Source organism: Arachis ipaensis, chromosome B7 (genome assembly GCF_059453495.1).
Source record: "Arachis ipaensis isolate K30076 ecotype BB chromosome B7, ASM5945349v1, whole genome shotgun sequence".
NCBI lineage: Eukaryota > Viridiplantae > Streptophyta > Magnoliopsida > Fabales > Fabaceae > Arachis > Arachis ipaensis.
The window spans coordinates 131,954,786-131,981,132 of record NC_142442.1 but is presented as its reverse complement, the minus strand read 5'-3'; the positions used below and the strand labels follow the sequence as shown (position 1 = coordinate 131,981,132).

Here is a 26,347-nt window from a genome sequence, read left to right as displayed (position 1 = left end):
ATCAAACCTTATGAAGCTCAGTGGGAGCTCACTCTGCCTCAAACATATCCATCATATGCACAATTACCATTATGCCCCTTCCTCCTTCATCGCCAGCGGCCAAATAGGGGGTGAGCGAGAGAGAGAAAGGGAAAATATGAGACGTTACATTTTATTTTTGGTTGTCAAAAAATAAATAAATAAGCAGTAATGTTTTGCTCATACATTGCGTGGGTAGCAATGAATGTGTTCTCAGATTTTGGGATATATGAATGAAGTTTAATTTTCTTAGGAAGGGAAGGGCCCCATCACATTAATTAACATTTTCATTTTTCATATTTGTAATCTTGATGGTATATATTTTTAAATTTTGTCCTACATTATTATATTCCCTGTTTAAATTGTGTTGGCAGCCCCATAAATGATTGAGACAGATTATATATGCTTGAATTTAAGTTGCTTTTGATAGCATCTTCATAGATTATATATTATCATCATTCATCACTAGCCTAGTAGCCTCTAGAACTAGCTATATTTAGATCCATTAGACTAATTAGTTCTAAGCCTGTAACCATGGAAAGATTCTAAAACAGAAAAATGCCAATTATGCCACTGACATTGAACTATTGAAGAAACTATACTCTGCACTTGTCTACAGGAAAAGATAAATGTACCTAAAAAACAACTATAAAAGAAAACTATTTATAATGAATGTAGGAGAATCTGAAGCAAGTGTTAAAAAGGTCTACTATTGCAACTTCCTAATATAATGCCATCCAATAAGTTTGTATTACATAGCAAAACACATGGCTGGATGATTATTTTGGTTGTTCCTCGACTCAGCAAGTCAATAATTAATTCGTGGTGGATTGAAGTTCAATTCATTTAAGAGAGTTTGTCAGTGGCCAATAAATTTCTGTATGTATAAGACGAGATTCAAATTCTCGACACTTGTTTAAGCGAACTAATAAACTAATTACTAGACTAATCGAAGTTGGTTATAGTTGGATGATTATATATCTACATAATTTTGGTTGCTTACGATATTTCTTGATCTAGTAGGTCAATAACTAATTCGTCATGGATCGAAATTCAATTTATTTAAGAGTTTATTATTTAATTTCACAATGAATTACTGCATGTATAAGACAGAATTTAAACATTTGACACTTATTTAAGTAGATTAGTGAGCTAATTACTAAACTAACTGAAATTGGTTATAGTTGGATGATTATATATCTACATAATTTAATTTGTCAAAATCCATTTGATACTAATATTTTGGCAGCATGCATGCAAATTAAACCTCCTTAGGTTTGATCTTAAACGATAGCATATAGTATAGTAGTATTTAATTTGGTTATTTAAAATTGAAGGAGTGATATATCTGAAAAAGTGAGGGAAAGAGAAAGGGACAGATGGTAGTTGAGGGGGGTAAATGTGAAAATTGATGTATGATAGGAAAATAGTGGACGCATTTGGAGGGGGAGTAAATGTGATAAAAACAAAGAAAGAAACAAAAGCATGCATGATAGAAAGTTGAATAGTGATGAAAACGCACTCCCATGCAATGCAATTAGTGAGTAGTAGTAGATAGGTAGTACCATCCACACTGCCACACACTGACCCCGAATAATAGCAAGAGAGAGAGGCTTAGCTTATTGCATTGGTAATTTCTTCTTCAAAAATCATGAATCATCATCATCGTGAACACGGAGATGCCGTGCTACCACATTAATAATATTCATGGCTCTCTCTTAGAATGTGAATTGGGACAAGTTGCAGATCTTTGCCTCCAGTACCATGCATCGTCATCACTAACGTTTGCATGCCATACAAACACATTCTTTCTCTGCTCCCACCCTCCTCATTTATTTCATCAACACCACATTTTCTTCACTTTCTCCGCCCTCCCTTTCTACTATTTTTCTCCGATTGCTTTCTACCTACACACAAATATGTAACCATCCAAATCAAACCAAAATAAATTAGTTTAGAATTTATCTTATTTAATATTTATTAATAGAGAGTTATTTATATAAAGATGTTTAAAATGTCTTTTTTTAAAGATGTTTTTAATAATTAAAATTTAACCTATATAATTGATTAAACTGTGTTATTTTTGTCAAAATTAAATCAAACAAATCGATTTGACCAAAAAATCGATAAACCAAATCTTGAATCTATTTAATTAATATTCTTTTTATAGAAAATAACTATAATACTCTAATTATAAAAAATTACTAAAATACTCTTTTATATATATATATATATATATATATATATATATATATATATATATATATTTGAAAACTCTAAATTCTAATCTTACGATAGCATAGAGATAAGAGTTGAGTTAGGATTTTAGAGTTTTCAATATATATATATATATATATATATAAAAAGAGAGAGATAAATATTTTAAGTCATTTTCTATAATAAAAATATTGTAGTCATTTTTATAAAAAAATATTAATTTAGATCAATTTAAATTTTAATTTACTGATTTTTTAGTCAAATCGATTTGTTTAGTCTAATTTTAACAAAAATAATACCGTTTAATCGATTACATATATTAAATTTTAATTGTTAAAAAATATTTTTAAAAAAAAAATATTTTAAGTATCTTTAAGTGAGTGGTTCCTTCCTAACAGCTTATACTTCAAAGAATACTTCTTCGTTCTCATGATGCTTTTAATTTGGGAGACAAGAAGTTAGTTAATTATACGTACGAATTAGTTGCACTGTGAATTCAAAAAGCTCCGCAATGTAACTAATAACGTATTTAAACAAAGGAAAAGTACGTTAGGGAGTCCGGAGACGTCGGCGGGGACCTCGGGAAGAGTTATCTTTTCTGTTTAACAGCCTGCCCACCCTGGAAACGGCTCAGCCGGAGATAGGGTCCAGCGGCTGGAAGAGCACCGCACGTCGCGTGGGGGATGGAAAGATCTTATTTTTCTAGAGGTTGTTGCAAAAAACGGCGTCAAAATTCGACCTCTAGAGCACTTTCCTTGAGTATGTCTCCTCACGGAAAAGGACGTCTACCCGTGGCACTTTGGTAAATTTATTGTCAATAATAATTAATTATTATATTTTAAACACATATATAAAGAGACACATTTAAAAAATATATTTATAAAGACACTTTTATTAAACACAGCTATAAAAAAGACATTTTTATTAGACACATTCACAAATACACTTCCATTAAACACAATTATAAATAAGAGTTAGTAGAAGTTGGCAGAAATACTGTTGATAACGTAGCAAGATTATTAAACGAATAATGTTAGCTAATCAACTTTTTTCAGCCAAACACTAGTAAATATTTTAGAGTGTTTCGAATCCTATATAATGTAATTATTTTAGTCCAATTAATTTTACTTTTGTTACCTTTTTGTCTTTAGTTTATTTTTTCTAAAATTAATCTTACTTGATAATATAAATTCATTTGTTACTATCCAAAAGCTCTCAAAAAAGGTTAGTTCCTATATAGTCTAAAGTTCTTTCTTAACATAATAGCAGTCTGTGGATAATTTTTTTTTCTCGACAAAGATGAGTCTTCTTCTGGCATGCTAGAGGAAGCCCAAAAACTTGAATTGCTAAAAACTTAAAAAGAGACACATAAATAATTAATATTTTGTTATTTATCTTATGTTAAATTTTTTTTTAAAGTAAACGAGAATCAAATTCTATAAATATTTTTAGGTTGCCAAAGTTCTGATACTATATTATAAAACTAATAAAAAATATATAAATGATTATATTTTAAAAATTTTAAAAAGTTTTCTAAAAAGGAATATAGCTTCATGAAAATTTAGTTCAAATATATATATAAATATTATATTTATAACACTACTAAAAAAATTACTTTTAACAATAAAAATAATCCCAACAAGTATATAATTATCGCAAAAATATAAGTTAAATAAAACATGTAGCAGCCATTATATATATTATTGTCACTAAAAATTTTTGTCTCTAAAAGTTTTCTTTTTTTTTAAGTGTAAATGCATGGTTTTGGAAAAAGAGGAAAACCTAATGAAGAAAGAAGTTAAAGGGACAACACATATGAACATGATACATCTCAGCGATTTTTATGGAGTGTGGTCTGGTAACTGGTAAGAGGTAATGATATTGATATCATCATGGTAACTGGCTGCTAAGAGACTTGACTTCGTCTCGGAACATTCTCCCATATATAACGGTTTTTCCGTAAAGACAAAGCAAAAACACTTTCATACCATAATATATATGTTCAAATCTTTGATGTTTGATTCCCCTTCCCAGCCATAAAGAATCGAAGTTGTATGTATATATAACCTGACTTGAACTTTTAAACTTCTGTCATCTATCTCTGCCATGGCCCCTCCATTAATATATATCTTAACCTCCTCCTTCTTCTTTAATTTGTTACATAATGTCCCCTTTTTAGTTGCTACTATCACTATATTATTTATATTCTAAAATTAAGACTGAGACTCGAATCCATAAATTTTAAGTGAGTATAAGGAGATTATATCATTTGAGATATAATTGGTTGGTTACTATCTGCTATATTATTATTAACTCATCAATTTCGTATATATATACATGGTTAGCAAAAAGAGCTTTCGCTCTGACATTTAATCATATATACCCAAAATGAATTTAGAAAAATCATAAAAGAGACCAAAGAATATATATATATATATAAAAAAAGTATATGTAAACAATGAAAATATTAAACAATGTAAACAATAGATATATCGGATGTTCATTTTACTAGTGTACGGATGGTTATTTTAATATTAAAATTTAGAAGGTTAATTTGGAAGTGTAGTGTGTTTTTATTTGATTGATGGTTGTTTATATTGTTTAATAAAGTCATTATCCCCTGGCATTGTCCGTATATAAATAAAGTCATCTCACTAAAAAATATTAAAATATGTGTGGAACCTTCAATGCATGAGATCGAGAAAGGTAAGAGTAGTAGTATTTTTCGTTATTTTAAAATTTTAAATTTATCAATAATAACGACTGTGCCAAATTTTATAAAAGATTTTGTTTTGAATCTTATTTATTGAGCTTAACTTGTGAGTGATTGATATAAAAATTTTAATCTATTAAACAGAGAATTAGTACATTTATGAGCTAGATTCTGATTATGGCATTAGCAATCAATTCTAGAAAAAAAAAAAAAAAGAATTCGATTCTTGACAAATTAGATGAATGATAAATCTAATTTTGTCACTTGACAGCAACATGCATTATTCTCGATCAAAGAACAAAATTTAAAAAATCATATACAAAAAGAAAAGATTATTCCTTAATTTGATTCTAAAGCTGCACAAATTATTAGCACAATTTCTAAAAAATATTCACAATAGATGCAACAAGATTTTAATGTGTGTTCTTGAATTCTAGTTTCGGTGAAGAATTCTACTACTCTTAAGATATGACAAACTCTTCAAGTACATGTTGTTGAGATCACCAAATCAAAGATTAAACAATTGAGAAATAAAAAAGTACGGGGAAACAATAATATTAGTATATAATGTGTACAATAAAAATAAAAAAAAGATTAAGATAATATGATAATTAATTTAATTAATTTTTAATAATTATTCATTTTGATTTCAAATATTAGGGTCAGTTTTTTTTAATATTAACCTTAATTCTAATTCTCTCTCAACGTCGTTCTTCTTCTTCTTTCCTTTTATCACTGGCGTCCCCTCTTCCTCCCTCACGTTGCCACCCTCCACCGCACCAAGCCCCCTCGCGTCGCCCTCCTCAATCGCGCCTCAGCGGACACGTCCTCTCTCATGTCGTCCTCCACCATGCTGTCGTGACATCGGCCATCGTTAGCGCGGCCGTTGAACCTCCCACCCCACGCTGCCTGATGGCCTCCTCCCTGCTCGCCATCGGACTTGTTGCGATCCTGCTTCCCCTGACTGACATCTACCAACACGGTAATCTCCTCTTTGCAGTGCTGTTTCAATTTTTATGTTCTTCATGGCATTAATTTTTTAGGTTTGAATAAAAGTGTGTTCGATATTTTGTGTTTTGTTTTTATGTTTTGGAGTTTCTTTTTTATGAGATTGGATGTTTAATTTATTCGTGTTGATTTTTTTTTATGGATGGGACTTACAGAAACTATTATTTTGTGGCTTTCAGAAGACCAAAGCTTTTGGGATGATATTGAAGAAGAGCCAAGGTCTTTGGGTCCTCTTGGTCTCCAACAGATATCGAATCAGGATTGTTTGCTTATTTTGTGGATGAATATTCATTGATGAAGTGATTAACTAATCATTAAAAATACCTATTGCAAACTAATCATGTGTGGAGTAATATGGATTGTTCACTGAGCGAATGAGATAGATAGTATATGCATCATGTTCGTCAAGAGTTGTCTGGTAGAATAATATGGTTAGTAAGTAGTAACTGAAAGTAATAACCCCTCGCTAAACTAATTGGGAACTATTTATAGTTAATGCTTAATGTCTCTGTTTAAGTTGTATTTCGTAGCAAACTTTTATATAATACATAAAAGAAAATTGTGTTAGTAAGTAGTCAACAGATAACACAAAACATTGTCTAAATAAATATAGATTAGATGTGTGGTTGAATTTCCATTCATTCTCTAACAGTTCGAAAGTGATATTGGACATTTTTATACTGCAAATATGGAGATCAGGCTGCTGAGGCGACAAAAGAAGGGTTTGGTGCTGTTGGTCATTGCTTTGAGTGCTACTTGGACTGATGTTAAGATTAGGAAGGCTCTTAACTTTAAGAGTGTTCTTAAATCTACCTTCTTGCCCAAAACTGGTGTTAAAGCTGCAGTTGAGGAATTCAAGGTCAAAAGTTCCAAGTAATTATGCGAAAATTAGTTCAATTTAATTTTATGTAAAACTTATATTAGCTTTTCATTACCAAATTTTTTCTCCAAGAGAACATGAGATGTTGAGAACATAGACATATCATTTGTTGTTTTTAGTGTATTCATGTATATATGTAAAGTGTGGCTATTGTATTTATTTCTCTTGTGGCATAAAAACAAAATCAGTCCTAATTAGTTTGTATTTTCATTGTCACTTAAGATATATAGTTACACATCATTTTTTCATGTTATTTTTCTATGTTTGGATTTACTCAAATTGATATAGATATGAGATTTATTATCACCTAATCTTAGTACATTGCTTTTTCTAGTGTGATATTTTTGCACTTTGATCTTTAACTTTATTGTTAACTATCTTTGGCTACTCTTTTTTCACCTACTCTTATTTATTCAACATTTTCTGATGTGATATTTTATATTGTGATATTGATGTTGATTCATACTAAATACTCATTTGATCTTGACTGGCTCCTTCCTTCTATGTCGGTTGAGACAATGATATAAATAACATGGCTATGTGATATTTAGGTCTGTAAAACAAATATTAAATTGTATTTTTCTTTAAGCCATTTAAACTAAATCGGATGTTCATTTTACTATAATTACGGATGGTTTTTTCCATTCTAAAGTAAATGGTTATTTTGGATATACTATTTGTAATACAATTTATTATTTTGTTATGTTGATGTAAACAAAAAAATTAAAAGGAAAACTAAAATATGCCAGATGTTCATTTTACTAGGTAAGCCGATGGTTAGTTTTATTCTAATTTGGATGTTTATTTGATTTGGACTTAGTTTAACATAATTTTGTCTAATTTTGCAATAATAGAATCATCCAAGTCAAAAAAAGAATGAAGATTTTGTTTAAAAATATTATGAGCATGGTGCCTATTATAAACTAAAATTTTACTAACACGCTTAATCCTATTTAAGTTAGTCATTTTCTTAAAATATAAATTAATAAACTATAAAATATATGTCACTATTAAAGTGTCTAATAAATAAAAAAATTCATTGGTGTGTTTAGAACTTGTGGTCAATCCAAAATAGGTCGAGTGTTCATTTTACTAGTTAGGCAAATGATTATTTTCATTCTAATTTGAATGTTTATTTGATTTGGACTTAGTTTAACATAATTTTGTCTGATTTTACAACAATAGAATCATCCAAGTCGAAAAAAGAATGAAGCATCCATACGTTTGGGTTTGGACTTTGAGGGTGAAACGTGAAAAAAATCTGGACCTTTTTCTTATGTTAATTTTGGAACTTTTAATTTTTTTTGTCTCCAAAGTAAAATATTTTCTCCACTCAGGAATAGCATATATAAGTGCACTCTATATTATGAAGAGAGTCAGTAGTGTGAATTGTAACAAATGGAAAATGATCCAATGGAATGCATGCAGAATCAGAGGAACCAAATTTAAAATAATTTGAGATGCCAAACTTCTGTGACCCAAAAGTTGATAAAACATTTAAAACCTCAGAAGTATCACACTGGAAGTAGAGTTCTCAAAATTGATATTATAGAAAGACAACTTAAGAATAATCCAACAAAAAATCCCACAATATGTGGATAGTAGTGGATGTTAGTATTATTTAGGTACATAATACACTTGTGACACAATAAATCAGTTCCAAAAGATTCATAATGCATTGCAAAACATGCATCACCAAATAAAACTGCATCAGAATGTTGATCAAATTCATTACTTGGTCCAGAAACAGGCTCTTCTCCAACTGCACTAATAGAAGATAAATTCCCAGAAGAAAGAACCAAAAGGTTGTCTTTTTCATCTTTCTTTTCACAAATAGAGACCTTTAAAGATCTTATACCAAGAAATAACTACTGAAATTCCGTGGAACCATACCTACAAATTAAAAAAATCCAACCCAAATTCAGAAACATATAGATATAGGTTGTCTCTAGATCAACTACAATTAGTTTCAATCAATAATTTAAGCTAAAAAAATATAACCAATTACAAGACAAGAAAGTTTCTTTACATGTTCATTTCACACATTTTCACATAATTGAAAGTAACTACGGGGTGAAATGCTCAGTAAACCAATTGTTATTCACAAATCCATAAACTAAAACAAACAAAAGATCAATCACTCAACTGAAACAAATATTAATTTATTGAATGAAACTCAACCATCCGTATACATTGTAATATAATCACCTGTCTTATTTCGAATAACCATTCACTAGGTCAACTAATAAGAAATCTGTTTAAATCAGTCCAATATTTCAAACTCCAACCATGGTGTATAGAACCAGAACAATCAAGTAACTCAATCAAATCCATTGCATGAACATCTAGTTATCAGCTAAACCCTTAGTCATCAAGTATAAAAAATTCCAATCACCAACCTAAGCAATTTAAGAAAACAATTAGTAATTTGTACTCAACTAAATATGTGTCAAGTATTCGATAAACTCACAATTCAAAACAAACAGCAATCACTAGCATGAAAACCAACCATCCAGATATATAGTAAAGTAATCATCCACATTATGGTACTAACTAAACCGATATTTAAAATTCTGAAGGCTACAATACAAAAAGGAAGAAAACCAGCCATATCTACAATCTATTGACATAAGTCCAATATTTAAAAATCCAAACATTGCGTACACAAGCATAGCAAGCAAGTAACTCAGCCAAATCTATTGCATGAATATCTAGTTATCAGCTAAACCCTTAGTCATCAAGTATAAAATTTCCAATCACCAATCTAAACAATTTAAGAAAACAATCAGTAATCTGTGCGCAACTAAATATGTGCTCAAGTGTTTAACAAACTCACAATCTATAGAGCATATGATGCAAAAAAATCAATTACTTAGCACACACAAAAAAAACAGGAATCGCTAGAATGAAAATCAACCATCCAGATACGTAGTAAAATAATCATCCATGTTGAACCAAATAAAGATTGACTACGGTCAACTAAATTAAGTGACTTCGCATTCATAAGCCCGTACCACATACCAAAATTACTGTACTAACTAAGCCAAAATTTGACAAAATTTTGAATGTTGAAATAGAAAAATCAAGTAAACCAGCAACAACAACAAACTGTTCAATAGAGTCCAATTTTTCACAATCCAACTTTGGTGTCTAGAAGCAGAACAATCAAGTAACGCATCAAAATTCATTGAATAAATATCTAGTTATCAACTAAACCTTTAGTCACCACCTAACCCTTTGATGCACCGATGAGGGTGGAGAGCTCCGCCGATAGGGGATTTTGGGAGTGACGGCGACGCCACTAGGAACTTGTGCAGCCACTAGGAAGCTGTGCGGCGACGTAGATGTGCGTTGAGGAGGACAGAGACACCGTTGGGTGCGAGGTCTTCTGGCCGAATTGGAGACGCACGAATAAGACTAGCTGTGCGGTTGCTGAGAGGTCGACGCCGGACGGGGATGGGTGCCGTAGCAGCTACCAGTCCGAGGCATTAATCGACGAGGAATACGACTGATGGAGAGAGATAATGCGGTGGTTGAAACGACCTGGGGATGGCTTCCGACGCGGTAGAGAGAGACGACCCTTGTAAGACGGACGCACGGCGGGATGACCTACCTTCCGCGTTGATGGCTACCAGCCCATTGTACACATTGTCAAGATTCCTCATTGTCTCCCTAGCGGAATTCTTGAAAAATTAACTCAAGAATATGAAAAAAAAAATCTCAATTTTAGAATATCTCTCTCATATAAAAAAAACTGATAGATTCACTTATTGTAATTGGATATCAGATTACAAATAAAGATTACCTTGATGTTGTTTGTCATGGTCTTCTAAAAGATTACTCAAGCTGCATTACTCTTATTCAAGCCAAGTCATAATTATTTAGTATAAAAGAGGTTAAAATTTTGCTACTCTCTCAGGAAGATACTATTGATAATTTTAGACAAGTTTCATTCTCTGTAGCATAGGCAAATCTTGCTCAGAATTTGCCTCTCACACAAAGTGGTTATTCTCGTGGTTATAGTGGAAGAAGAGGAACTCATGGAGGTCAATTTTTTAGAGGAAGAAGGAGTTCTTTACAACTCAATAATCATCAATTCTGCCAAGTTTATGGCAAACCAGGTTACATTGCTCATAATTTAATTATTCTGTCGGTCTCTATAATTTTACTGAATTTTCAATTAGGTTTTTATACTTTTTTCTTTTCAATTGATTCCTTATAGCATGTCAGATTTTGTAATTAAGTCCATGTCATGATAAAAACGTTAAAATTAATGGAATAATTAATTAAACAAAATGAATATGTCTAACACTTGACTGAATATTTTCTATAGTTTAATAGAATATTCTATTAATTCCAACATTTTTGTCACGATAGAGACTTAGTTACAAAATCTGATATAGTATAGGGACCCAATTAAAAAGAAAAAAGTATAAAGACCTAATTGAAAATTCAGTGAAACTATAAAGACTGACGGAGTAATTAAACCTTGTTTTTTTTAGGTGTGATCACAACTATCAAGATTCTAATCAATCCAGTAATTCTTCGTCTTCTAATTTCAATCAAATCAACCTCCTCCACATTCTGGTGCTTTTCATCAACCACAATCCTTTCTTACAACACCTATAATTTCAGATTCATCATTGTATGCAAACTCAGGTGCTAGCCATCACCTGAATCATGATAGCTCAAGCTTGATTTCTGCACCAGATTATACTAGTCCAGATTAGTTTTATCTTGCAAATGGTTCAGGTATTAGTATAAATCAAGTTGGTAATTCCTTCTTATCTAATTCTGCTGATAAAACAAATTTGTGTTAAATAACCTACTACATATACCTGAAATTGCCAAAAACTTGATTAGTGTTTCACAATTCTACTTAGACAATGGTGTTTATTTTGAATTTCATCCATTTCACTATCTTATAAAATCTTAAGTATCCAAGAAAGATCTCCTTCAAGGAATACTTAAGAATGGTCTATATACTTTTGACAATCTTAGCATTCATAGGTCTTTAGGTACTACATGAGCTTGATTGATGCTCTTACCAGATATTGCTATTTATGTTTGTTAACTTCAAAGTGACAAGTTTTTAAAAGCTTTAAATAATACAAGTGTCTTATAGAGAGATAAACTAGACATTTCATCAAATCTATCCAAATTGATAGTGCTAGAGAATTTTTGTCTCATGATTTTAGAACTTTTGTATAATCTAATGGTATATCCCATTGATTAGCTTGCACTCATACACATTAGCAATAAGGAGTGATTGAAAGGAATTATAAACATATCATTGAGATAGGCCTTACACTCTTTTCTACTGCTAAAATGGCATTGATCCATTAGAAAGATGCTTTTTTTACTGTTACTTTGTTAATTAATAAACTTCTAACTAAATTGCTAAAATTGAAATCGCCCTTTGAAATGCTACATGGTTACAAACCTGATTACTCTATATTAAGGATCTTTAGTTGTGCATAATATTCTCACATTAGACCTTTCAATAAACACAAAATGGATTACAGATCTGAAGTTCTTAAGCTATGATCCACAATCAAAAGGTTTAAATGTTTAAATAAACAAGAAAAAATCATAGTTGCTAGAAATGTTATTTTTTCTGAAAATTTGTTTTCTTATTCTGCTATGTTTGAAAATGCACTAACTTTACTAACTTTTTTTATTCATGTACTACAAAATCAGTTACTCTTTCACTTATATCTCATATTCCAGAAACTGTATGTCATATTACAACCTCTCCTTCTACAATTACTAATTCCAATTCTACTCTTTTTACTACTACTAACATTTCATTTATTCAATATCAACCTATTTCTAAAACTACTAATAACAATATTACTCTCTCTACCACTAGCTACTAATACTTCATTTGTCCAAGATCACCCTACTCCTATCTGCCATTCCTATGTCTAGCATTGAAATTCAATTGCCAGCCACATCTCAGACTCACTCATCTTTACCCTCTTCTCGAAATATTCACCCTATGCATACAATATCTAGAACTGGAAGACTCAAACCTAGAGTCTTAGCTACCACTCTCTCTAAATCACATTTAATTAACAATGTTCCAAGGAACATCCCTCATGCTATTAATTGTTTATATTGTTTATATTGGTATAAGACTATGTAAGAGAAGTATAATGCATTAATGCAAAATCAAACCTGACACTTAGTTCAGAGTAAAACCTCACCCCGGCTATTGACAAACGCACAAAACCTCTATCTTCCTCTTAAGAAAAGTATAATGCCATCACGACCTCTATCCATCACTTCCGCCAGACAATCTGGCCCTTGTGCGAAACTCTCTGGCAAAAGAAGCAGCAACGTTCCTACGTGTCACGTAACGTTGCTACATGTCAGCTGCAGTTTCTATGGGACAGTTTGCCCCCTACACACTCAACAAAATGTTGGTATTTTATTGTTATGAAAAGGGACTAAATTCATTCACTTTCTTCGTTCTCTTCGTTACTGAAAGGATTGGAAACCCTAACAAGGAAGATGAGCTTCACGGAGCAATTGTCAGCTTCAATTAGGCGTTCATGGAGAACTATCGAAAGATTGATGCGTTGTGGAGAAGCTAAAGTGGACACCATCGAAATGGAGAGGAAGAAGAAGTTCGAACATCCACATTGCAATTGTGGACGTTATGCAATCCTGTTCGAATCTGGAACTAGATTAAACCCTAGTAGGTTGTTTTGCTGCTGCTACTTTAAGGTAAGTAAGCATTTATCTTAATCTGATTTTTGGTACTTGTATTATGTTATAAGATTTTTTTTTGTTATTTGTAGATTCCACAACAACACTGTAAATACTTCAAATGGCTTGATGAGATGATTGCAGAAAATATTGATTTCAAATTGGAGGGTGTTGATACGAGAGAGCAAAAAACTGATGTGCAAAGCAAATTATCAGAGATAGAAAAGAGACTGATGAAATTAGAGCTGCTGCTACAAAATGGAGTGCAGATTAAAACAAGAGTTTCATTGTTAGGATTTTGGAGTGTGTTAGGATTTATAATCTTCTATGCTACTACTGTGATGTTTGTGTTGTGTTAATTGTATGAGTTCTGTGGAACTATTTTGATGCATAGCATTTAGTGCTATTGTTTAAGCAATTAATTTAAGATTGTGTAGCTTTGATGGAGACTTATTGAAGCAACATACAATGTTATGTAATTTTAGTTTAATTATGTATGAAGTCATTGAATTTTGCTTCAACTTGCTCAATAGACTAATATTTTAAACTGTTAACATTGATAGATAATCCAAAAGCACAATATATCATTAGCCATTAGTTTTTGGCAATTTTAGTGCATTGTCACAAATCCTAAAACATACCAAACTAACCATCCATAGTGTTATGTCATGCTTAATAAGCATGACCATAAGTGGACATGGCAACAAAAGTCATAACTAACAATCCAAAATAAACACAAACAACTACATCATCCTTGTAATAGCAAAATAAAAACTTATATTAAGCAAGTCCTAGTATTCACTTCTTCCTTGGAGGATTGAAAGCTTCTGGTGCAGTGGAGTTAGTTGGTGCCTTTAAGCTTGAGGATTCATTGAGACTTAGAGTTGGGATAAATTGGAAAAGCCTTGCTACTGTGTAGAGCTTGTGGCTGCCAATGCCTCTGAAGAAACTCCATTGTTGTTACTTAGTTTAAAAAGTGCTGGTTTGGATGCTGGTGTGACACGATGAAAGCTCAAATTGGGCAAGCATGGCCTCACAATAGGCTATTTTGCTCTCCATAGTCTTGCTATTGGTGTGATCCCTGGTGGTATGTCATTGTAAGCTGTGGAATTAGGTTGAGGATTAACAATGACCTCTTGAACCTGGTAAATAATTCAAATCAATGACAAATTTCAATTATTAAATTCACAAACACTATGAGATTGATATATTATATTCCAATACCTCAGCTGGTGGTGCAGATTGAGAGATCTTAGCTTCTCTTTGTTGTTGTATCATTGTAAATCCCTTTTTTGGTTGTTTCTTCTTCTGCTTCTTAGCTTTAGCCTATATGCACAACCAATTTTAAACTTTAGGCTCAATATGTTTGTAAAGTTCCAAACTCAAAAAGTATATACAAGAAGCTCTTACAATAGGATCAATTGCTTCACTCGCTAGTGGTGCACCATTTGTCACATCTGGATTAACTACATTTGGACCTCGAACATTGCTAGCTGGAAGCACATCCTGATGTTGCAAACAGATAAACAAAGATAATTAAACCATAATCTACATTTTTCAGACGACTAAACCCTTTAAGATTTTGATAAGGGAATCTTAAACCCCTGTGAATTTTATGAGAAAGACAATTAAAACCACAAACACTATAAACTTAGGTCTACATGGTATCTGCTGGACTGGTTGCTGTTGTCCTGTTGGATTGGTAGTAGTCTCAATAGTTCTTTGCTTTTTTCTCTTTTGTTGCCAGTTGAGATTTCTTGGAGCTCCTTTGCATGTTTTGTAATAGTGACCTTTTTTTCCATACTTACTGTATGTAACCTGGAATGACCTCTTTACCTTTGTGCCATTGTTCTTAGCCAACTGACTCTCAGATACTTTATCCACTTTTCTTCTTAATACTAGACATCCAGGAGGTCTCTTGATCAATGGTGCTTATGGCTTGTAATCAGCTAGTGATGTCTCTTGCCAGTATTGCTCACTATTCACAGGCTTGATGATGATCTCATAAGTCTTCCGAATGGCATCCATGGTAAGCCACTCATGAACAAAGTCTTTCGGTTTAAGATTTAGCTTGCGGAGTCTAGAAATAGTAGCTACAACATGCTTGCATGACAAACCTAAGCAATCATAGTATATGCACTAAAAAACATCAATAGTTTAAATTACAATTCTAATTCATGCATAAGAATCTTAGTTACAAAATCTTAATTTCATACCTATTAATTGTCATGCATTATAGGTGCATGTTTTTTTCCTAAAGCTAACACCAACTTTGTGATTCCTCATTTGAACCTCAAATATGACTCTATTATCATCACCTGTCCATTCAGCATTCTATTTGTTACTTTCTAGTTTAATAATCTTATCTAGCCTCTGCTGTTGAACTGGAGCCAACTTTCCAGTATAGTTCATCAACTTCTTCTTATGGAAGGCCATCTTTTTCATAAGATAACATCTTAGGTCTTCACACATGGTAAAAATGGGCTTACTTCAATAATCCACAATCTTCGTATTCCAGACTTCACACATATTATTTGTGATATTGTCAACCTTAGGATATTGTGAAAAACGACTCTTGGTCCACATAGCAGGTTCGAATTTTGACATATACTCCCAGGCTGACAGATTAATCTTTTTTAGTCTATCCATTCTAGCTTTAAACTCTGCATGAGTTGTACTCTTTACACATTGCCAAACAAGCCCTTTTGATTGCTTGTCTTTCCACTGCTTTACAAAATTCTTCCAAATATGGAGGACACAATTTCTATGGTGAGCCCGAGGCATCACCGATTCCATGGCACTTAGCAAACCCTATATGAAACAACAAAACAATAATAATGAATTTAACAAGCATACCTATACGAGACAACAAAGGAATAATGAAATTAACAAACATAAACAACTTTAGTAATAATTACCTTTTGTTGGTCACTAATAAAATTTCAACCAAACTCTGTAGATGACCTTAAATAATGTTCTAGACAATGCAGAAACCATTTCCATGTCTCGATGCACTCAGTGCCTACCACAGCAAATACAATCACAAAAAATGATTATTTTCATCTTGACCAACTGTAGACAAAAGCTGACCACTAAAATATCTCTTGAGGAAGCAACCATCTAGACCAATAAGGGGACGACAACCAGCTTTAAACCCACGCTTGCATGTATTTAGGGATATGTAGAGCTTATCAAATAGTGGTAGTGCTTCAGGCTGTGAGATTAAAGCCACCAAAACTGTTGAACCTGGGTTGCTTCGAATGATCTCATTTAAATAGTCCCGGACCTTGGCATATTGCTCCCTTTCATTCCCCATTACTTCTTCTCTTGCTGCTTTTAATGCTCTAGTTATCATTTTCCATTGATATGCATATTATAGTCCTGCTTCATGTGCTCTATTGCTTCTTTAGGGGTTAGCATTGGCTGTGTTACCATCCTCTTTACCAACTTGCTAGTTACCCACGCTCTAGTGGCCATGTTAATTGTCAAGTTTCTTCCACATGTGTGCTCTTTTTGATAAGTCTTCACTTAAAAACAAAGCTCATGGCTATTCTATGAGGTAAAAATCAGTCAAGGGTTACCATCTTCAGCACACTTAGCCTTAATTCTCAAAGGTTCATTTTTCAAGTACGACAGCTCCTTTCTTTCAGATACAAACATGTCCTTCAGAGCTAATTTGAACTGAGTCATTGTGTCAAACAATTTTCTACCTCAAATTCAACATCCCCATAATCAGTTTCATTGTCATACTTTGGATACCTTGGTCTTCCCTCATCATCAGATGAAATAGGAGAGTTAAAAGCTTCAAACTCATATACATAAGGATTATCATCACCACTATCCACCTCCTCAACAATTGGGTCTGAGTTGGGCTTATCTCCGTTGACATCTCCTAGACTTTCTATACTGATATTTGGGCCTCCACAATCATCATTCGGGCTTTCTGCTATTGTAGTCCCAATATTCTGCCAATCCATAACATCTGGTTAAGTTAAAATATGTTTTTTAGTCTTGTCCACACATCTTTTTGCTGCCTTCTTCTTTCGAGTCCTGGGAGAGAGACCCATAACCTCTTTTGTTGTGACATTCTTCTTCTTTGGAGTTACATTTTTCTTTTTTTGTTGTTACACATCTCATTAATCTCTTTGTCTCCTTTCAGAATGTGGAGTCCAGATTTAATATCCCTTGCAATGGGATCTAACTAGTAGATCTCCTTGTAAGTTTGGTAACCCAAGCCCTTAAGCATTTCCACCAAGTCTCTAAACTTCACCAAGTCTATATCCAACTTAGGAAACTTGTGAACCTTACCATCCATATAGTTGAGCACACCATCCTCATTTCTTTCAAACCATCCTCCATGGTGAAACACATGCACAATTTCATAAGCCATCTACAACATAGTAATAGTAAATTAAACTAAACTCTAATAAAATCAATTTTTAACTAACTCATGATACCTGACTCAACATTAATTAAAAATTGCTAATTTATTTTCATTACTTGATTTCTACCCTCAACCCTAAAACAGAACATATTTGTCGCCCTAACAACAAGCAAGTCACTAACTCCAAATTGCGTGCAATGAATTTACAAAGGAAGGACCACCTAGCAGGACCACACTCACAGGACCACAACCAAACTTAGAAAAATGCTAAAAGACAGAGCAAAGAGCCTACCTCGTGTTCCTCGAACAGCATATCACCACAGTGTCACGATAACGTCAGCTCTTTGCCGACACTACACTATCATATCGCCGTTCGTCCTCCGTTACTGTGTCTCTTACTGGATAATTTCTGGCGTGAAAGAGGGTGATGCTTTAAGGTTTTCTATAATTTGTAGTGCAAAGAACGGAGATGAATGGAAGAGTTTGGCTATATAACGCTTCTGATATCAAACGCAACATTTTTTGCTATATAACACTTCACTAATGTTAGCGTTTTGCTTAGGGGTCGATTTCTCCCACACAATGTATCCAATGACACATAGGTACGGTTTCTTACACGTAGAAATGTTACCATCCATGTAGGTTTGTCTCCGCCTCCTATGAACGAAAACTTTGACGGAAGGGCTTTGATGTCTAACGAAAGTGATGGATAAGGGTCGCGATGAGATTATACTTTCTTAAGGGGCGAAAAAGGGTTTCGTAAAATTGTCAGGGGCCGGGGTGAGGTTTCACTCCTTAGTTCATTTGCCACCTAATGTAATTATTGTGGGATATAAGTGGATTTTTTCTATTAAACGAGCTCCTGATAACACTATCAAAAAGTATAAAACTCGTTTAGTAGCAAAGATATGCCACCAAGTTGAGGAAATTGATTATTCCCAGATTTTGTCCTGTGATACAGGCCATTACTATTAGAATTATACTCTCTATTGCACTGTCTAAGGGATGGATTTTGCGCCAGTTTAACTTCAATAGCGCGTTTCTAAATGAAAACTTGCTTGAGAATGTCTACATGTCACAACTACCAGATTTTATCTCATCGAACTTTTCTCTTGTTTGTAAATTAGATAAAGCCATATATGACTTGAAACAAGCACCTCGTACATGGTTCAATAAATTGCATACCACTCTTCATAAGTTTGGTTTTAACAATACTAAATCAGACTTAATATTATTTGTTAGATTTACTACTCATTCTACTATATTCTTACTTGCATATGTTGATGATATAGTAATTACAAGAGATAACAATGATGAAATTCAAATACTTATCAATCAGTTAAATTCATTATTCTCTTTAAAGAATTTGGGAACCTTGCATTATGTTTTGAGTTTAGAATTCAACTTTCTATCAAATGGTGATTTACATATTTCACAGGCTAAGTATATTAATGAATTATTACAAAACATCACTATAAGTCACTCCAATCCCATGCCTATCCCTATGATGCCCTCTTCAAAATTGACTCTACAAGGTACTGATTTGTTTGAAGATCCTATACCTATATAAATCAATTGTAGATAGTCTTCAATATGTCACTCTCACCCATCTTAAAATCTCATATTCAATGAATCGGGTTAGTAAATTTATGCATCAACCACATGAATATCATTGGAAAATCATTAAGAGGATTCTACGCTATCTAACAGGTATGAAAAATCATGGAATACAATTGACAAAGTGTTATGATTTTTGTCTATTGGCCTTTGCAGATGTTGACTGGGTCACAAATGTTGATGATCGACAATCTCCAAGCGGTTATTATGTTTTTCTAGGTAGTAATTCAATCTTCTGGAGTAGCCGTAAGCAACAAGTAGTTAGTAGATCCTTGACAGAAGCAGAGTATCATTGCTTGGCTGAGACGACAACATAACTTATATGGATTCAGAAGCTTTTTGAAGAAATTCGAATTCATTCACTTATTGCCCCCTCAATTTTCTGCGATAATCTTGGAGTTGTACTCTTAGCAGAGAATCATGTGCTTCATAGTAGGAGCAAATACTTTGAAGTAGATCTTCACTTCATTCTAGATAGAGTTTCTAAAGGCTAGTTTCATGTCGTCCATATTCCTTCTTATGCTCAAGTTGCTGACGTTTTTACAAAAATTCTTCTAGCAACTATATTCAATGAGTTTATGTCCAAACTAAGGGTGGTGTTTTTGAAAACCTCCTTTAGTTTGAGGGGTATAGAGAATAGGAGTATATCAGATATTACTTAAAGTGTATAAATAACAAAGACTCATCTCATTTTGTAACTAACTTCATATAACATCAATAACAAATTCTATTCAACTCTTCTCTTTTTCTGATTTTCGTTGCTTTATACAACAAGGTTCCTCTATTCTTTTTGCTCTCAAATTGAACCATTCTTACAAAATTAAACCACCAAAATCATCTACTATATATTTGTATATAAATATGTGTGATATTTAATTTATTTTTAATATGTATTTTATATTTCGATATATATTTTATACTAGTGACTGATAATTTTAGTAGCTGATTTTACTATACACCTAATATGATTAGTATATAATTAAATGTTAATATTAAAAACTTTTATAGCCCAATACATATTCTTTTATGCTTAATTTGAAAAATAAAAACATTATTTATACATTAGAATTAGCCATCAAATTAATTACCATATATTTATATATAAATATATGTATTATTTAATTTATTTTTAATATATTTTATATTTTAATATGTATATTATACCAGTAGCTGATTTTAATGTATACCTACCTAATATAATTATTTAAAAAAATATTAGGAAGTCAACATTTTAATGAAAAAAAAGTTAGCTATAGCTAGAGTTAGTGCAAAACAAATACAATAAAAAATATCGATAATCTATTTTGTTTTTTTAAATTCAAATTCATGAAATATTATATTATTATATTATCTAGATATCTTTCCCCAATCGCAGACCATTAGGATCCACATATTAATCCCGCCGAATTCATACCATGGATAACAAGAGCGGTCGTTGTCACCTAGAAAGGTTTATAATAAGGTTCCAAATGGGATAATTAAATGGCTACACAACAAATACCTATCTAAGTTCTAAATAAATAAAATGGGGTTATCAAATTTATCTTATTTCTCAAATTTGAGTTATAGACAAATTTAGGATATAGATACAGATTTCGAGTTGTGTTATTAACTTAAATGGCTAGTATTAAGTAATATTAGAGATATAATTATTTATATGTCTTTTATTATTAGTTTAAATTTAGAAAAAAAAAAATAATTTTATAACAAATAATATTATTATAACGAAACACACATGAAAGAGATTGTTTAACAGTCTATACGCGTTAAAAGTTCATTATTCAAACATGCATATATATAGTAAGTAAAATGAACTTCAACTTCGGAGAAATTATTATAAGGAATAGGTACGACGAAGTAGCCAATTAAAACTGATCGATCAATTCTTCATGTAACAAAAACACCTGTGATGATTTTTAATGAAAAATTCATTAATAATTAATAGTACTCGATTTACTAATAAATTAAGTATAATCAATGAAGTATTATTAATGATATGCAAAGTGTCTATCAATTCAGTAGTAGTAGTGTGTAAATTGAGTGCATCATCAGTAAAAATAAATTGAAGGGACATCAATTCATCAAGTTTTTTAAATCTTTTACTACATACTACTGTTCATTCCCAAAAAATTAAAAACATGTCAGTGAAATATTAATGAATAAGAGCAGAAGTATTTATTATTATGAATGGCGATTGCAACACGATAGATATCATCATCGACCTCCATTCTCTCTCTCTCTTTCTCTCTCTTGTGTACCTAATTGCCAAAACAATTCTCTCATTGGTGGTGATTAATAACTTACACTTGCATTGCTTCTAAGGGGCAATGTATATACCTATTTTTTTTTATGATTTAAATGTTTCTCATTATACCTAATTCTTCTTGTTGGTTGCATCGACCTATTCTCGTGTAGTGCACCATAATTATATATATGCTATACATCATGAAAACTTTGTTTGTATGTGGTTATGAAATATTATGTTGTTAAATATACTCTTGATCATTTATAAAATAATTTTTCATTTTTTTGGAGTTAAATCGACTCTCCCAACTAGTTATAAAAAGTCTTTCTATGTATACACAAATACATATATAAATCAACCATACTATACTTATATGTAAAAAATCAATCACCAAATTAATTATAAGTATAAAATACACGTTAAAATATAAAATATATATTAAAAATAATTTTATTAATACATATATTTATACACAAATAAATAATAAATAATTTGGTGACTATTTTTTTATGTCCATAGTACTTTTGATAAATCAATATAAGATTGTAGTTATATTGTAAACAATTTGCACACATGGATTGCGTTATGGAATTTTTTTTTTCTAAAAGTTTAAATTGGTAAAAAAAACACATAAATAATTATATTTTTAACATAACTTTTTAAATAAGAGTTTTTTTAGTTTACTTAAATTTTTGAATAGATATTTTTTTATTTGTCTTATACTATTTTTTAAGAGATAACCAGAATTGAATTTAAGACTTTTCGATTATAGAAATTTTAATACTATATGATGAAATCACTTCTCTTCAAAATTTAAATTAATAAAAATAAACACATAAATAATTATATTTTTAACAAATTAAAAAAAACATTCACACGTGATTATATTTTTACTAATATATATTAGTTAAAAAATTGTTGATCACTTAACAAAATTTTGTAAAAATATTTCAAATCCAAATTTAATTACTTGTACTATTTTTATAATTTTAAATGAAAATATCTTCGTATATAAGTGAAAATGATAATTAAAAATGGTTAAATAATTTAATAAATATGTATAGCTAAAATATTTAACATAATATATATTATTCAAATCTTAACTAAATTAGATTGATCGAGTAGTTAATTTACTCGTCTTCATCTTAACAAGCAAGTGTCAAGAATTTGACACAAAAAATTATATCATTTTAAAATTTGAAATATTCTATCTAGTTGGAATGAGATCTAAATTGTTGTGTTTCCTATAATCTGATTTTGTTAGTATAAAAGTTCAAATAATAATAGCACTAATCTGATAAAATTATTTTTAAGCCCTAAAGTGGCAAGCATATATAAAAAGAATTAACACCCTTTATTCATTCAGTTATCCAGTTACTCTCGTCCAACGGTTCTCTTAGCTTTCTGAATTCAATTGTGCATCATCACCAGTAGTAGTTTTTGATATCCTGCATAGCAGTCTGATTCTGATTGATATCAGTAGTGTTCTTGGGACTCCTGCCCTCCTTCATGATTCCCCTGTGAGATCCAACGGACCATTCCCATTGTTAAGTCCCTATCACTACTACCACTCCCTCAATAAAATCACCCCTTTTTTCTCTCTTCTTCAAACAAACCTCACTTCTTTCTCTTATTACCATCTTTGGCGGGGGATCATGGATGATAACAACTTATCAGATATCTTCCAAGACAAAGACTTTGGTGGAGACGATCTCTTTGCCATCTTGGAGAGCCTCGATGACTTCACTCCCACCAACACCGTACAATTTCCCACCCTACTTGAATCATCATCACTGCCCTCGCCTCCAACCAAACGACGGAAACTACTTGTTCCGCCGCCACCGCCTTCTCCCAATGCCGCCGAGGATGGACAACAAAGGATGTCTCATATCACGGTCGAGCGCAACCGTAGAAAGCAGATGAACGAGCATTTGTCCGTCCTCAGATCCCTCATGCCTTGTTTTTACGTCAAGCGAGTAAGCAGTCTTACAAATATAATTATTTATATATTTTTTTTGTTGAAAATTTTAATTTAATTGAGACTCCTTAAATGAAAATTTAGATAAACTTATTAAATTATTTAACATCTCACAACTATCAACAAGTTCTATACCTAAGTTTTCACCTATTTTTTCTTTTTCTCTTTTTTGAGTGATTTGATTAAAGGAATCAATAATTGACTATCTATCTATGATTGGTGGTTCATAATAAGGGTGATCAAGCATCCATAATTGGAGGCGTGGTTGATTACATCAACGAGTTGCAACAAGTTCTTCAAGCACTTGAAGCAAAGAAACAAAGAAAAGTTTACACTGATCATGTTCTAAGCCCTAGGCTCGTCTCAAGCCCAAGGACTTCACTATCACTACCACTCAGCCCACGGAAACCACCCTTGAGCCCTAGGCTAAGCCTGCCCATAAGCCCAAGGACTCCTCAACCGGGTAGCCCATACAGGCCGCCGGCGCCCTGCAGGCTGTTGCAGCCCGCCGCCGCAGCAGCAAGCAGTTACATTTCGCCGGCGGCGTCGATATCGAATTCTCTTGAGCCATCTCCAACTACGTCTTCCGCTTCCTCCATCAATGATGACATCAACGAGCTCGTTGCGAATTCAAAATCTGCCATGGCTGAGGTTGAGGTCAAGTTCTCGGGTCCTCACCTTCTTCTCAAAACGGTGTCGCAGCGAATTCCCGGGCAAGCATTGAAGATCATTTCAGCGCTTGAAGATCTTGCGCTTGAAATTCTTCAAGTTAATATCAGCACTGCTGATGAAACCATGCTTAACTCATTCACTATCAAGGTACGTTTTCTTTTCTCTTTTTTAAATAATATAATGTAATATAATATCTTTCTTTCTATATCTAATTGTTTTGCATTTAGTTAAAACTTAAAAGTGGTCCATCCCTTAAGGAAAAAAGTGGTAGCATTATTACTAGTAAGAGATATAATGCAATGAAGGTAAAGCAACTCATATGACTATATAGGGAAATTAAGTTTCAGGGTCAGCAATTTTTAAAAAATTGGCTAGCATTTAACCATAAAAAAAAATTGAATGATCTTACACTATTAGATTTAATCTCACACAATTAAAAATATTATTGATGGCCAATTGATGGTTACAAAATACAAAAGTTGCTGCCCCTAGCATTACTCGACTATATATTATGAAAATGGGGAGTCTTAAATAAACAATGACTTTTTTGAATAACATAAACAATTACCAATTAAATAAAAATACACTACACTTTTAAATTATCCACCTAAATCTTAATATTAAAATAATCATCCATACACCTAATGAAATGAACATCCAATATATCTATTATTCACATTGTTTAATATTTTCATTATCTACCTATACTTTTTCTATAATCATAAAGAAAAAGAAAGGACTCAGTCATTTCACATGCATCCAATTTAGGAAATAATTCCGCTAGGTGAATAATAAGAGATGAAAACATCATAAATAATAGATTGTATTTTAGATTTATTAACAAAAATAAAAATTATATTTAATTAATTTAAAATTTAATTTTAAAATTAAATTAAATTTTATTTTTTTAACATATTATTTAAATTTAAATTATTTAAAAAAACCGTTGTTCTCCTATTATTAATTTTTGTATTCATTTCAAACACAAACATAAATACTTAGTGTTTTGCATAAACCTTTATCTTATCTCTTCCTAAACATTCAATTCTTTAATAGTAAAAATCATTTTACATATTCCAGTGTAAACACTTTGAAGCTCTTATTACTCTACCTCAAATAATGATTAAAAAACAAGTATACATAGAACCTTCAGCAAACTAAATATTGGTCACGGTAATAATAACTAATGAAGTAACAACAAATTTTTCTTTTGACGGTAATAGCTAGTAGGTTTATACAGTTCCCTAGTAACACCCAACACTTTTATTATGTCTCCATATGATGCAATATTTATTACATTAACATATAAATAACATAACGCATGTATTGAGATAGGATAGGATACCGATTAATAAACTGTGTAATTTTATTTTATTTTATTTTTTTCACTATATATGTCGGGGAGACAAGGGGTGGATACGTTATGAATCCTTGCAGACATTTGTCCTTAATTATATGAAAAGACATAATAAATTAAATTGGTTTTAATTCAAAGAAATGTTATTTTTGAAGCTTATGATTGAGTTTGTATAGGTTTTCATTAATGACAATATATATGGTATTGTTGTTTGTATAGATTGGAATTGAATGCCAACTCAGTGCGGACGAACTAGCCCAACAAATACAGCAAACATTCTGCTAGCGAGATTATTATTATTATATATGCACTATTGAATTGTTACTTTTCAAAAGGGTCCATTATTATTTTCCAAACCAACATCTCCTGTCTATTTTTTACTATCTTTTTTACTGTGTTTATGTACGTAGCTGTACTAATGAACAGAGAACGTGGGAAAAGAGTCATTTATTATTAGTTTACATGCAATTTTATTTTAATTCTTTTTCCCATTTTCTTCCCTTTAACATGAGGCTACAGTAGGGATTATTATTAAATTCATTGC

At 31.7% G+C, this 26,347-nt stretch overlaps 1 protein-coding gene across 1 annotated transcript; it reads left to right on the top strand.

Moving 5' to 3' along the window:
• Nucleotides 1-23,451: 23,451 nt before the first annotated feature.
• On the top strand, nt 23,452-26,088 carry SPCH (basic helix-loop-helix (bHLH) DNA-binding superfamily protein). Its single transcript, XM_016309643.3, has 3 exons — nt 23,452-23,772; nt 24,009-24,593; nt 26,023-26,088. The coding sequence occupies exons 1-3, from the start codon at nt 23,452-23,454 to the stop codon at nt 26,086-26,088; spliced, it is 972 nt and encodes a 323-aa protein (XP_016165129.1).
• Nucleotides 26,089-26,347: the final 259 nt, after the last annotated feature.

Excerpts from the sequence above, each read along its gene's own strand:
- SPCH (XM_016309643.3), top strand. The coding sequence starts at position 23,452 with ATGGATGATAACAACTTATCAGATATCTTCCAAGACAAAGACTTTGGT. Across the intron at positions 23,773-24,008 it reads CTTGTTTTTACGTCAAGCGA|GGTGATCAAGCATCCATAAT; the intron begins GTAAGCAGTCTT and ends GTTCATAATAAG. Across the intron at positions 24,594-26,022 it reads TTAACTCATTCACTATCAAG|ATTGGAATTGAATGCCAACT; the intron begins GTACGTTTTCTT and ends TTGTTTGTATAG.